At 33.7% G+C, this 13,176-nt stretch overlaps 1 protein-coding gene across 1 annotated transcript in view; it reads left to right on the top strand.

Annotated features, from left to right (window-relative positions):
• Nucleotides 1-7,402, top strand: part of LOC123524936 (uncharacterized) — a 42,323-nt gene extending 34,921 nt beyond the window's left edge. Inside the window, exon 3 of the mRNA XM_053538349.1 lies at nucleotides 3,006-7,402. Within this exon, the coding sequence (XP_053394324.1) occupies nucleotides 3,202-5,595 (2,394 nt within the window). The 5' untranslated portion in view covers nucleotides 3,006-3,201 and the 3' untranslated portion in view covers nucleotides 5,596-7,402. The remainder of the gene's footprint in view (nucleotides 1-3,005) is intronic.
• Nucleotides 7,403-13,176: the final 5,774 nt, after the last annotated feature.

The following is a 13,176-nucleotide window of genomic DNA, read 5'->3' as shown; positions in this document are numbered from 1 at the left end:
GAGAGTAGAAAGTTACTTTTGCACATATACATATTAATTGGACCTCTGAACCAAATTTCATACCATATTTTAGGGATTTTTAAGACAACACATTTTCAAAAGTTTGTTGAATGTGTTTTGATATTTAAGTGCATTGTAGTTCATAAATACCAAGTTGAAAATTGATAATTCAGCCATTTCTAGGCCCCAATTGCAAGCCACTTGACTTCTGTAACAATAAATGTTTAATGTATTAAGAGGAATATACTCTTTTAGTTTTGGAAATCCGGCCTACCTTGACTACCATATCTTTTCATATGCACTACTTTGTAAACAAACTAAATACTGTGTGTAAGCTTACATATGCAAAATGAAAATAAAGACAGTGAACTTATTTCTCTTTTTTTTCTTTAAATAAGAATTTGTAGGATTTGATTAATGTTTGGACAAGGTAAAGCGCTATTATTTCCGCATATAAAAAATAATTATTGACTTTGAATGTACGCAGTAAGTCGTATGTAATTTAACAATAACTATCTTGTTTGAGTTTTTTTTTTTCATTTTTATTTTAGTGAGCAATCCTTTGTGTACTTGAAACAGTTGAAACAGTATCCATTTCATGTACCAAAACTTTGTACTTTTTTCAGGTAAATTTTATCATACCCCACCCATTTTTTTCTAATTTCAAAGTATGCGTCCCCATTAATACTGAATAAGAAAAATTAACACGTAATCTTGCAAACTTCTTATTTTATGCTTTTCAGCTTAGGAAAAACTATGTACTTAGTTCGTACTTAATAACTAGTAGAAACTTATGGACGTTAAACATAGGATAATGTTCAGCGTTGCAATATATTTTTATAAATTAATCGAACTGTCTTGCATTCTTCTTGTTGTTTTTGTGTAACAAGCTGTACACGCTTTAAATATAAATTGCATCAGTAAAATGATAAATGAGCCGTGCCATGAGAAAACCAACATAATGGCTTTGCGATCAGCATGGATCCAGATCAGCCTGCGCATCCGCGCAGTCTGGTCAGGATCCATGCTATTCGCTAATGGTTTCTCTAATTGCAATAGGCTTTGAAAGCGAACAGCATGGATCCTGACCAGCCTGCGCGGATGTTGGTTTACTCATGGCACGGCTCAAATAATTGTCGTATGTGTATACCGGTATGATTATGGTTATTCATGTATATTTTGTTGTAATATGTGCTATTTATGTATAAATTTAAACTGAATGTTAACAACCTTCTCATTTTAGATAATTGTCTCGCCATTTCCATGTTTGTTAACCTCATGGACCAGTTGGTCTAAAGGAAAATTTCAAATAAACTTACCAAACTTATTATTTTTGCGACCACCTCGATTTTAAAATGGTCGCTTGATATTAAGTCATTTTCCATTTTCTTATCAATGAAATATCTCTAAAGTGCATCGTATGCATTTGTAAGTAACAGAATTCTAGTGCTTTTTATTCACAGTTTGACTAATACTAGTTTCTTCCTAAGCATAATGGATATTCAATTCATATAGACATTTGAGACTATAATAGTTACAAAACTTGAAACAATGAAAGAGTTGTTGAAGGTAGAGTGAGTGTGTGTGAATGAAAGGGGAAGGAATTCTCCATACTTCATACAAGCAGCCTTTTTTACTAACCTGTGAGATGTGGGACTATATTTAGTATATGTATGTTGCACTAACTAGTTCATTTGGCTATAAATTATAATTATTTATATGTAATACTACAGACAGTTTACCAATGAGGACATGCCTTAACAACCATTATATTAAAAGCAATTTAAAACTACAAAATGTAAAAAAAATAATTCATGTTGCTTAAAACTTTTTTTTTTCAATTATGATACACAGTCTTATTTTATTTACGTTAGCTTTTAGAAAACCTGTAGTTATACATGTTAAGAGTTATCTAGTATAATTGATGATGTTTAAATGTAAGGGGAAAACATCAGACATAATCTCTAATTCAACTCTATATTCGTGTTTTCTTGAATTGTTTTAGTTATTGCATTGCAGAAGGGACCTTTGCTTCATCTTTTCACTCATGATTGGTAACATTTCTTTGGCTATCATTACGGCAATCTTTAATATCAAAGTTGCTGCCCTTTTGTTAAACATATATTGTTACATATTCAATCTAACTTTCCAATAAACCAGATTTTCCCACTTACAAACACAAACTTATAATACAGTTTTAGTTAAGCATTAATTTTCATACATGAGAAATATTATATTCAAATGCAAATTTAGAAAGGAATCTATATCCAAGTCATATAGGCCGTCCTGTTAGCTCAGTAGGGAGAGCGCAGATCTACGGATCTCGAGGTCGTGAGTCCGAATCTGGGCGAGGCGCATGTTCTGCGTGACGATTTGATAAAAGACATTGTGTCTGAAATCATTCGTCCTCCACCTCTGATTCGTGTGGGGAAGTTGGCAGTTTCTTGCGGAGAACATGTTTGTACTGGTGCAGAATCCAGGTACACTGGTTAGGTTAACTGCCCGCCGTTACATAACTGAAATACTGTTGAAAAATGGCGTTAAACCCAAAACAAACAAACAAACAAACATCAAATTCTTAAAATGAGATAATCGTATCAAAGGAATAGTCTCTTGATAATATTGTCAATCTGAAATCAAATCCACCTACTATATAAAGATAAATAAAGCTGTCCCATATTTACACACTTTCGTCTTCAATATGATTTTATATTAACCGTTTTTAGCATTCAGAAACATGTATTTAAGGGCATTTTGTTGGAAAAGTTATTGGCCAGTAATCACTTTCCAATAACCTGAGGGAAAACACTAACTGCATAGATAGACAGTAACGCTTATTTTATTAATCACATTTTGAAATTAACGAGATGCTATACAGGTAGGTCAGTTTCAATGAAAAGTATATGAGGTGACAATTTTAACATGACTAATTTAAACAAAATAAAGTTCCATGCACTAGAAAATAAATACTTATTTACTTTGTTTTTATATTATATGGTTTTCAGACTGTATATCCAAGATACAACAATGAAATGGTGAAGCAGGGAGACAGGTTACAAACGTGAGAACGGTTTTCAAAAGTGATGTACTCTTTCTTATTCTACCGAAGACGACAGTGTTTATCAAGCACGAAATATATTGTGGAAATTATTCATTCACAGCTGGACTGCAAGGAAAATAAAAAAGGTGTTCCTCTTCAAAATGAATTCAGTTCGTACACGAGTGGTCTGTTTATTTAGATTATGTTTTGTTCTCGTAGGAGTTATGATATGTGTTATGCCTTTCTTGCAAATCTCTTACATTCGAAGAATAATACCAATTAGAGATCAAAAGTTTAACGTTTCAGATTTACGTAGTTTGCAATCACTTGACACGCCTGTAGTTGTACTTGTATTCAGTCATCGTGATTCATTCAGTCGCCGAGAACAAATTAGAAGAACTTGGGCAGAGGGACATACGCACGTATATTTCATGGTTAGTGAGCTGTATTGTCCACATCCACCAGAAAACCGCATCTCTGGAAAATGTATCCCTAAAGGTAAATCTGTGAATGGAAAACACGTACAAAAATATTTAGCAAAAGAGGAAGCAGTTACAAGAAAACTTCGTAATGAATCAAACGTAGTGTTATTACATAATGTAGACGTTTTCGAGGATTTGCACAAGAAGGTAAATGAAAGCTTAACTTGGGTCATACGAAAAGTAAATGCGCGATGGATTATATTTGTAGAAGATTCAATGGATGTGAAACTAGGTACGTTAGAACGTTATCTTTTATCAGAATTTGACGAAACTAAAATCACTGTTTTAATAGCGTTATTGAAATGTGAATCTGCACTGGACATAGGCAAACGGGTTCTGTCTTGTAATTCAAGTTTAAAGCCAGATTTTTTTACTCTATATCCCTGTGCTTTTAATCACATTGTATCTCGACAATATGTTGCATATCTGCAAAACGGTGGGAAACATATATTTCATTATATTGACACGTATAATGGCAGTACATTACGAGTTAACAATTCTCCATTTATACAATCTGTTCATCGAGAAGAAGATCCTGGTTTAATTACAATGAATGAAAAGAGAAATAGTACTGGAATAATAATTCTAGACTTAAGCTTCAAACCCAACACAAGCTGTGTAAGAATCAGAAAGGTAAAAAGTTCGCAAGAAAATGAAACAGTATATACCTTGTCAGAAAACCCTTCAAACTACTTACATTCGGATAGATTTGACTTAATAGTCAAAATGGTCTATGCATATTATTATGTTTTGGAAAACAGAGTGCCACTTGTGATTCAAGCTGCATATATTGAACATTTGAGAGTATGGAATCATTTTAAGGAAGGTTGTAACTTGAGAAAAACTTGGTATGATGCAAAGATAGCATGTACTGCAAAGCATAACAGTTCGGATTTTCTTGCATCGTTCCATAATACAATAGAAACTATTAAAAAGTATGGCTTTAATTCAAGCATGTCAAGGATTCCTGTTGATAGAGACGGATTTCTTAACAATGGCGCACATAGGACGTCTGCCTCCGTAATTTTATCCAAGAATGCAACTTTCGAACATCACACGTTTAAGCAACATTCTGGCTGGGGATATAAACATTTCAAAAGTTTAGGAATGTCCGTAAAATCTTTCAATGTTGTCATGTTAGAATGGATGAAAATACAGATGAAGCTGCCATATTTGAACACGTTCACTTTCATTGTTTCAGTATTTTCAAACAATAGAAAGAAAGATATGGCAATGCGTAAAATTGTGAAAGAAATGTGTTCAAAAGATAATGGCATTTTATATGAGATAACTATAAACATATCAAAACAAGGAGCAAGGCAGTTAATTTCCCATATGTACGGAGAGCAGTCTTGGCTGGAAGCAAAAATTCAACAAATGCAGTCAAAGTTTAATTCAACATATAATGTTTTGTTTCTCTTCGTGTATGCGAAGGGCACAGGGGATCTAGTTCAGTGTAAACATGCAATAAGAAAGCTTTACAATGATAAAGTTTTCAAATCCACAGCTCACATTCCAGATAATCCTGAAGAAAATTTAATTCTTTCAGAAATGATACTTAACCCTAACTCACTTCATTTCATGAATCACGCTAAAAATGTATCCGACTGTAAGCTAATTGCAAAAGAAGTTGCCAGTCGTTCATCTATAGCACCAATAAGCACACTGCCAGGTATCTGCGTGGGGAGAGATGACGTCATGATTGACTCGGGAACAGTGCTTGGATTTTTTGGTCTGCGCAAACGAACAGACGTTGACCTTTTATTTTTACATAAAGTTGACAAAGCTTTACTTGGAAATGATCATGGAATTTCTATTCAAGCTCATGCTTTTAAAAACAATTCCATTTCGAAGGAGCGTGCATGGGGTGAGGATCATTTCAGTGACACTGGGCCAAAGGATCAGTGGGATTTGTTTTATGATCCTATCAATTTCGGTTACTGCTATGGTATTAAATTCGTATCGTTGAAACAGTTGGTTAGATACAAAATGAAGCGAAAGGAGCCGAAAAAGGATGCATTTGATGTTGAACTTATAAATAGCTTTTGGAACACTACCAGTATTAATCATTAAGAGTCCATATGGGATCATTCTCTCTCTCTCTCTCTCTCTCTCTCTCTCTTCCCATCAAAACTGGAAGGTCGTTATTTGTCATATGCTTTGTTAGTATGATTTGCATTCAAGCAGAACAACATGTAAATAATTTCTTGCATAAAGGACAGGAATTTCCTGTGTATTCACAGATGTTAGAAAACTCAATCGTATTACACCTGCGACCTGCGTTGTTGGAAGATTACTTTCATGCTTTAAATAATATCGTATTTGATCTAATCACATTTGAAATTGTCTAGTGGATCTTTTATGTAAACACATGATTTTAATATAATACTTTAATAGTTGCGCTTTGTGCCTCAAAATATATTTCGTTATCGATTTAAAAATTGAAATTCTAATATGCTTTTTTTCTGTAAAAGCACGCTTACTCTAAAATGACGTCACGTTAACGTGCGATGACGTCAATGTTTTTGTTGCGACCAAGAAATAGCGCTATGTATTATCTACGGTTTTAAGTTAAGGGCATATTAAAATCGAAATGATGTATAGCAAAATCCTAAATGAATACATTTAAAATCGGTTATACGTCGCCGGAATAATTCACTGTGAAATTATTCCGCAGACGTATAACCTCTTTCCGTGTATTAATAACGTTAAAACACGGGTTTTCTATAAATTATTTCTTTAATACATATTTACGTTACGCTACATATGAAACTAAACGCTGAACTCTGTACTGTTGTGTACACCTTGACGTTGTTTCTGCTTATGAAAGTACATTCCCACGCTTTATTTAAATGCGCTTCTGTTACAAGATAGTATCGTATAAAAAGTCATGCCTTCGTTTATTTGTTATAATTTGCTACAAGATTATTTTTGTCTTTTCACTATATTCTCTGCTATTTTTGTGTTAATTAGTCAGAATATGATATTTAATTTTATCTTAAGTTAGTTCTGCACGGTCCGATCAAAATTATTTTTACAATGTAAAATTTGATGAAACTGTGTTTTTAATGATTACCATTCAAAACCTGTTACTGAAGGAGGTCTTTTCCTGTTGTTAGGGCCCGTTTTAGTTTATGTCTTGTTGGTATATTAATATACTTGTTGCGATTTAATCTCCTTTTGGGTCCTTTTAGTTTTGCACATGGAAGAAGGTCGTTTGCAAATAGATGCCAGGGTTGATTTTGCTTCTTATCGAAGGAATCCTCGATTGTTTATACTTGCTGATGTTTAATATATGGACTTAATTATTCTATACGCATTTAGATATTTTGAGAGAATACTTATTATAGTATTTTGAGATTTTTGATGAGTGATTTAAATCTATAAGTTATGCAGTTTATATAGCAGGGAGGTAGGCAGGTATTATTTGCTTATTTTTAATATAGTTTGTATTTATTGTACGGATATATCTATGTAATTACCGAAGGATTTAAACATTAAATTGAATAATAGCTTTTCTATTATACTTTGCAGTTATCATAATGACTATTTGTTTTGTGACCTGCTACAATTTAATCCTGCCACGTTGTTCCAAATTCTCGACATGCGGCGTTTAGGTCAGCCTCCACCAGTATATCTTAACGTTGTGTAATAAGAGGTTTGTTTGTTTCAAGAATACTTTATTAGGCCTCTGTTCACAGGGCCTCCACATCTGCATTTTAAACATATACTTTATATCATATGTATTTGTATATTGACATTTATGTGAAGCTGTGACCAATTTCTGCCAACCATTAATTTAAACGAAATTAGATATTAATTGCTTGCTATAGTAAAATTGTTAGTAAAAGTAATGTATTCATACAACTGTCTTGGGTTGTTCTTTTTAGTATTATTATGTCTGTGACAAGCTATCTTCAGTAACTTGATTTTCAAAATTTCAGACAATATGACTGTAGAAAATTTGGCAGATAAATAGATAGGATCGTATGTTTGTTCCTTTACTACACTGGCATGAAAACATTTGGACCTCAAGCATGTTTTCATAATGGTAAACACTCATGTAATGCTATCTTTAATATTATTTTGGAGCAAGGTTAACAATGTTAAAATAAGGGTCAAGAGGCAAAATGGTAACAGTTCGCGGTTTATTTACAACATTTGTTTTAACTTTAATTTCAAAGAAAGCAGAAGCTATCATTAACAACAATTTTAACCCGTTAAATGACATTTGTAAACTATATAGATTTTAACCAAAATGACGTTTTAACCGGTAACATTTTTCTTCTGTCATTTTTTGGCAGCAGTCATTTCGTATATCAGAAGAGCGAACAGTAACCCTTCATAATAGTGATGTCAAGTTGTTTGTTTTTAGTCCCACATCCGGGACTGAGTATGGTATTTAATAAAGGATGCGACAACGTTCATACCAAGAAGAAAGGGAGACAACCGATAAACCCTTGTGTAATTTGTGACGAAGGATTTACTAGTCGTAGTATAGCTATCAGCTGTGATTTTTGTGAAAATTGGACACATATTTATATCTGGCAAGCAGTATGAACCCCATTTAACCAAACAGACTTGGGGCGTTGCATTTTTCATGTGAAAAAGTAATTTAGCTGTCTAACGGAAGGTTAGTGGTTCTACCCAAGTGCCCACCCGTGATGAAATAATGCACGGATGGGCACCTGGGATCTTCCCCCACTATCAAAAGCTTTAAAGTCGCCATATGGCCTAAAATTATGTCGGTATGACATTAAATCCAAAAACAATAGTAACCATACAGAATATATATATATATATATATATATATATATATATATATATATATATATATATATATATATATATATGTGCAAATTTTTCACACTTTACTGTTTTAAGAAGAAAGGACTGCATTTTATTTGTAATATAAAGTAATATTAGCTTAAACTGTTTCACACCTATATATTTTTAACCAGTTGGAAGGCTTTCCTTTCTATCACGTGACAATAGAATAGAAAAAATAACAGTATTGTACTTTGTGATTTAAAACGCAGTCACATTTTCTTAAGTATATATAGCAACATCCAAAATATTCACAAGCTCCTTTTTTTCATATTGGACTCTAGTCCCAAAAATCCATATTTTTTTGCGTATTGCAACTCTTCCGGACATTTGGAATTACTTCCCTTGTATATTGCGGCAGTAGTAAAAATTTTAAAAAATGCGATGACTTTCTTATTTTTGGACAAAACATGTGATTAATGTATGCACACAATTTCTTAGTTAGAAAGTTTCCTATTCAATAATTATGGTTTCGATCCAAAATTTCACGAAAACTTGTTTTCGTTTTTAGCGCTGGGAATAAATGTTGCAAAATCAACATAATTATATCTACGTGTTGCCAGAGAACTTATTAAACTAATGTGCTTAGTTGATTGCGAGCTAAAATGCGTGAAATTTTGTTTTTACATCTATTTTTATGGTGTGAAATAAAGAGGTAATTCTACAGTGTTGAGTACAATACTGAATTCAGTTGGACTCGTATACAGCAGGAATAACCCATATTTGGACTCGACATTAGGACTCGGCATTCGCCTCGTCCAAATATGGATTATTTGTGCAGATCTACTCGTCCAATAGAATTCAGTATTGTACTCAATACTGTTAAATAACCTTTTAGTATCATACATTAGACATATTTGTTTCACTTACAATTTTGCTGCATTAGCACCAACTGAAATATGGCTGGGCAACTCAGTAACAGATGCGGACATTCAGATTGATGGTTACCATGTTATAAGGAAAGATAGCAGAAGACAGTGAGGTGGAATGCGCATTTTTATCAGAGAAGGCTTGGCACTCACCGAAAGACGGATTTGGACGACAAATACCGGGAAGCTAATCGTGCTGAAACTCTTCTTCCAGAGACTAAACCTATATTCGTTGGTTTTTGTTATAGAACACCAAAACTGACAATTTTCGTAACACTTTGGAGCTGTGTTAAGTCATTCAGTAAGTGTATGATATTATGTAACAATCAAAATTACTTTATTTCGCACGTACAAATAAAATGGCGAGCATACACAGACATTTCTGCGACATGCAGCAGCTGAAGGCAGATGTTCCTCAAAAACGATTCGACTGATCTTTAGGTGTGTTAGCACTATTTCTGATCCATAGCATGCCTGTATTTATGAATATCTTTTGATGAAATTTATTGAGATAAAATTATTTTTATATATCGGAATCTGTATGCGAAAGTAGAAGCAACTTTAAGGGATATGATGTATGGATGAATAAAAATTATGTATGTTCTCTTATTTTGTCAGTGGATAAAATATAGACAGTCTTTCGGACAAGAAAAAATACGTCACTAGTATTGCGCATTCGACCTTTAATTGATTCTTTTTCGAACTCCTTTAAATGTACAAACAGAGCATAAGGATGACTTCTCGTCAGAAATAAATGAGCCGCGCCACGAGAAAATCAACATAGTGCATTTGCGACCAGCATGGATCCAGACCAGCCTGCGCATCCGCTGTCCGCTAATGGTTTCTATAATTGCAGTAGGCTTTGAAAGCGAACAGCATGGATCCAGACCAGACTGGTCTGGATCTATGCTGATCGCAACACTCTATGTAGGGATAATACACGTTTTTTTGTGTATTAACGTCTGCAGAAGCCCGCGGGATTGTTTGTGACCGAGACCGAAGGTCGAGGTCACAAACATATCCCAAGGGCTTCTGCAGACGTTAATACACAAAACAAACGTGTATTGTCGCTATTCTTGCATAAAAATATATTTCACGACGATTTATGTATTGTTTTCATATGTGATGACTTGACGATTCCGGTACATTTTTTATTTACCATTCCAGTTGTTCTTGGAAACGGTAAACATGTTTTAAATATCCGTATCCAGGGCCCGGAAATAAACAACACTATCAAAAGCACATCCTGAAGGTTTTTAAGCGGTGTTTTTATCTCTCATTATTACAAACATAAAATTACCAATAACTGTTCATATCATTTCACAATTTGGTGGACTCGATCACAATTTCAAGAATGATAACTTTACATTCGAGTTATATTGAGTACGGACACGCAGTTGGAGTACGGATGAGTACGAACGTAGTGTCAAGTTTCCAAGCTGTTTTATAAATTCTTCGAGAAATTAGATAAAAACATACCGACTGATACTTACCAAAATCATAAATATGATTCCTAAAAACGAGCAATAGCACAAGTTACACGCGATACTTATTTATTCAAAGTTATTTACAATAACTGAACAGACGCTTTGTAAAGGGAGTGAACTCTTAGAGAAGCTAGTGCGTACATTGATGGGGGCAGTACGTTTGGGGTTGGAAACTGATACAGCTAAAACATACTATGGATTACATTGTATCTATAATGCTACAAGAAGAGGTTGTTATGGAAGAAACAAGACGCAGATGCCAAATATCAGTGTGCGCAAAAATACATACATATGTCCCTGGCAAAGCATTTCAAAAATAAAAATCGGGTATTAACAGCACGTGAATTGCCTTGTTTGCACACGATTTTTCTCCCGTTAATACATGGGCGGATCCAGTGAAAAAAGTAGTTTTTATGCAAGAATGTTGGTTTTCTCATGATGCGGCTCAAATAGTTTTATTTACCCTTTTAAACCAATGACGGCGGCATAATAAACTATATTGGAATTTTGCTCTTTCAAAAAATAACGTATTTGATCTTTGAGCTCACTGGAATTTAAAATCCGAGTTTCTATGTTAATATAGGCTAGAAACAGTTACAGGTCGAAATCTTACCTTTTAAATTTCAATTTTGTTATCAAATAGCTCGAAATTCGACAATTTCACAAATTGCCAAATTGCTTAACCCGCGAGCTAACAACTTTTTATCATTAATGTGAAATATATTGAATTGCTAGATATTATGTACATGTATATGAACATTGGGGGGAAATTTGTTGAATTCAATCGGAGAAGGTAAAAGCAGCAACTTATAGTTCTTCGTATAATGATATTTTGATTGTTTTCCTAAATAATTTAAATTTTAAAGAAAAAAGATCTTGTAGGGATAATGCATGTTTTTTTTCCGTGTTTTATTTTATCAGTAGGACATAAATATAAGAAGCGACAGACTCGCCCGCACTCTGAAAGACATGTTGTTTTAACCATGATGAGAACTGACCTAGATTTAAACCATGTATCAGCAAGAGCGGCCTGTCGCTTCTGACTATTGACAATAAATAACAAATGCTGATTGAATGGGATAAGGCCGTGCCTTTTATTATTATAATATCATTACAGAAAATTAATGAAATATCATGGCATATTGTACGAGATAGAAATATCATGAAATGAAGCATGAAATGATAGATTTCTAGCCTAAATGCACAGAAACAAAATAGACCACGCTATGATGCTGAAGCTCGATTTATGATAAGCACACATGTAGACAATGCAAGGAGAATGCATTGTGCTTATAAATCCAGCTACTGAAAATCCGAGGCCCAAGATGCTCAGCGAATTCTCAACATAATGATAATGTTTTTAAATGAAACAAAAATATGAATCCAACGCAAGTGCAAGAGAATAATTATTATAACACAGAAATTGTGTCTGCAAAATTTACATTTGTATTTGATTCATTAATACCTTTTTTATCCATCATTGTATTATTTGTATAACGGACTCGGTTGCTAAGTTCGGATCAGGCAACATGTGCCACGCAATGTTTAACCATATATATATATATATATATATATATATATATATATATATATATATATATATATATATATATATAGCATATGTACAATGCATCTTTGTCAACTTTCGACGGATCTATGATCAACTGGCTGAAGAGTTGTGAACCCTGTTCTAAATATGTTACAGTCGTTTCTAGGAACACTGTTGAACGGCCGACCATTTAGGTCAAGGCCCCATCAAACGGTTAAGAACGCACGTCCTTAACACCAATAAGTGAAGGCCAGTCGAACGCCAAACATTAAATGCTGACCTAGTGGCTAACCTAGGGAGTGAGCTTTGATTTTTGCGATACAGCCGCTAGCAAATCCAGCTACCGAAAAATCTGAGATCAAGATGCTCAATGAATTCTCAGCATAATGATGATGCGTTTTGCTCTGATTGCCTAATGTATGCTAATGATTATGTATACAATATGCCATACCGAAATGCACAATGTGTATTGAGGGCCACTAAATATTTTATGAAATAAAATTTGCCCATAAAATGGTACATTGAATATCATACCTAATTACTTAATAGCCACATGCAAACATTCATTTCTTTAATAATATCAGATTTTCCGGCTTAATATTTACTTTCAAAGATAACAATATAAGCCATATTCAGCTGTATTTGACCATAATTTCTCTTGCTTTTACCTAATCAACACTATGCAGCAGTTACTTTTTCCCTAATAAATTTGTTGGATCTAACCCGAAATAGATCAGGCAGCAATCTTGATAAGTCACGTACTTTATGATCCAGCCATTATTTAAGTACGTTATTACGTATATTTGAATAGATCAATAGTTTTACTTAATAGTCTTTTGTTTACCCTGAGTTACAAGTTTCCACTTGTTTTCACCAGTCTAAGGTGAAAGAACTCTACCGAGGTCATGCCACCCTGCCACCC

The sequence above is a fragment of the Mercenaria mercenaria genome, chromosome 3, assembly GCF_021730395.1.
Source record: "Mercenaria mercenaria strain notata chromosome 3, MADL_Memer_1, whole genome shotgun sequence".
Lineage (NCBI taxonomy): Eukaryota > Metazoa > Mollusca > Bivalvia > Venerida > Veneridae > Mercenaria > Mercenaria mercenaria.
Note: the sequence above shows the minus strand (reverse complement) of the source record. Positions and strands in the feature narration are given on the sequence as shown.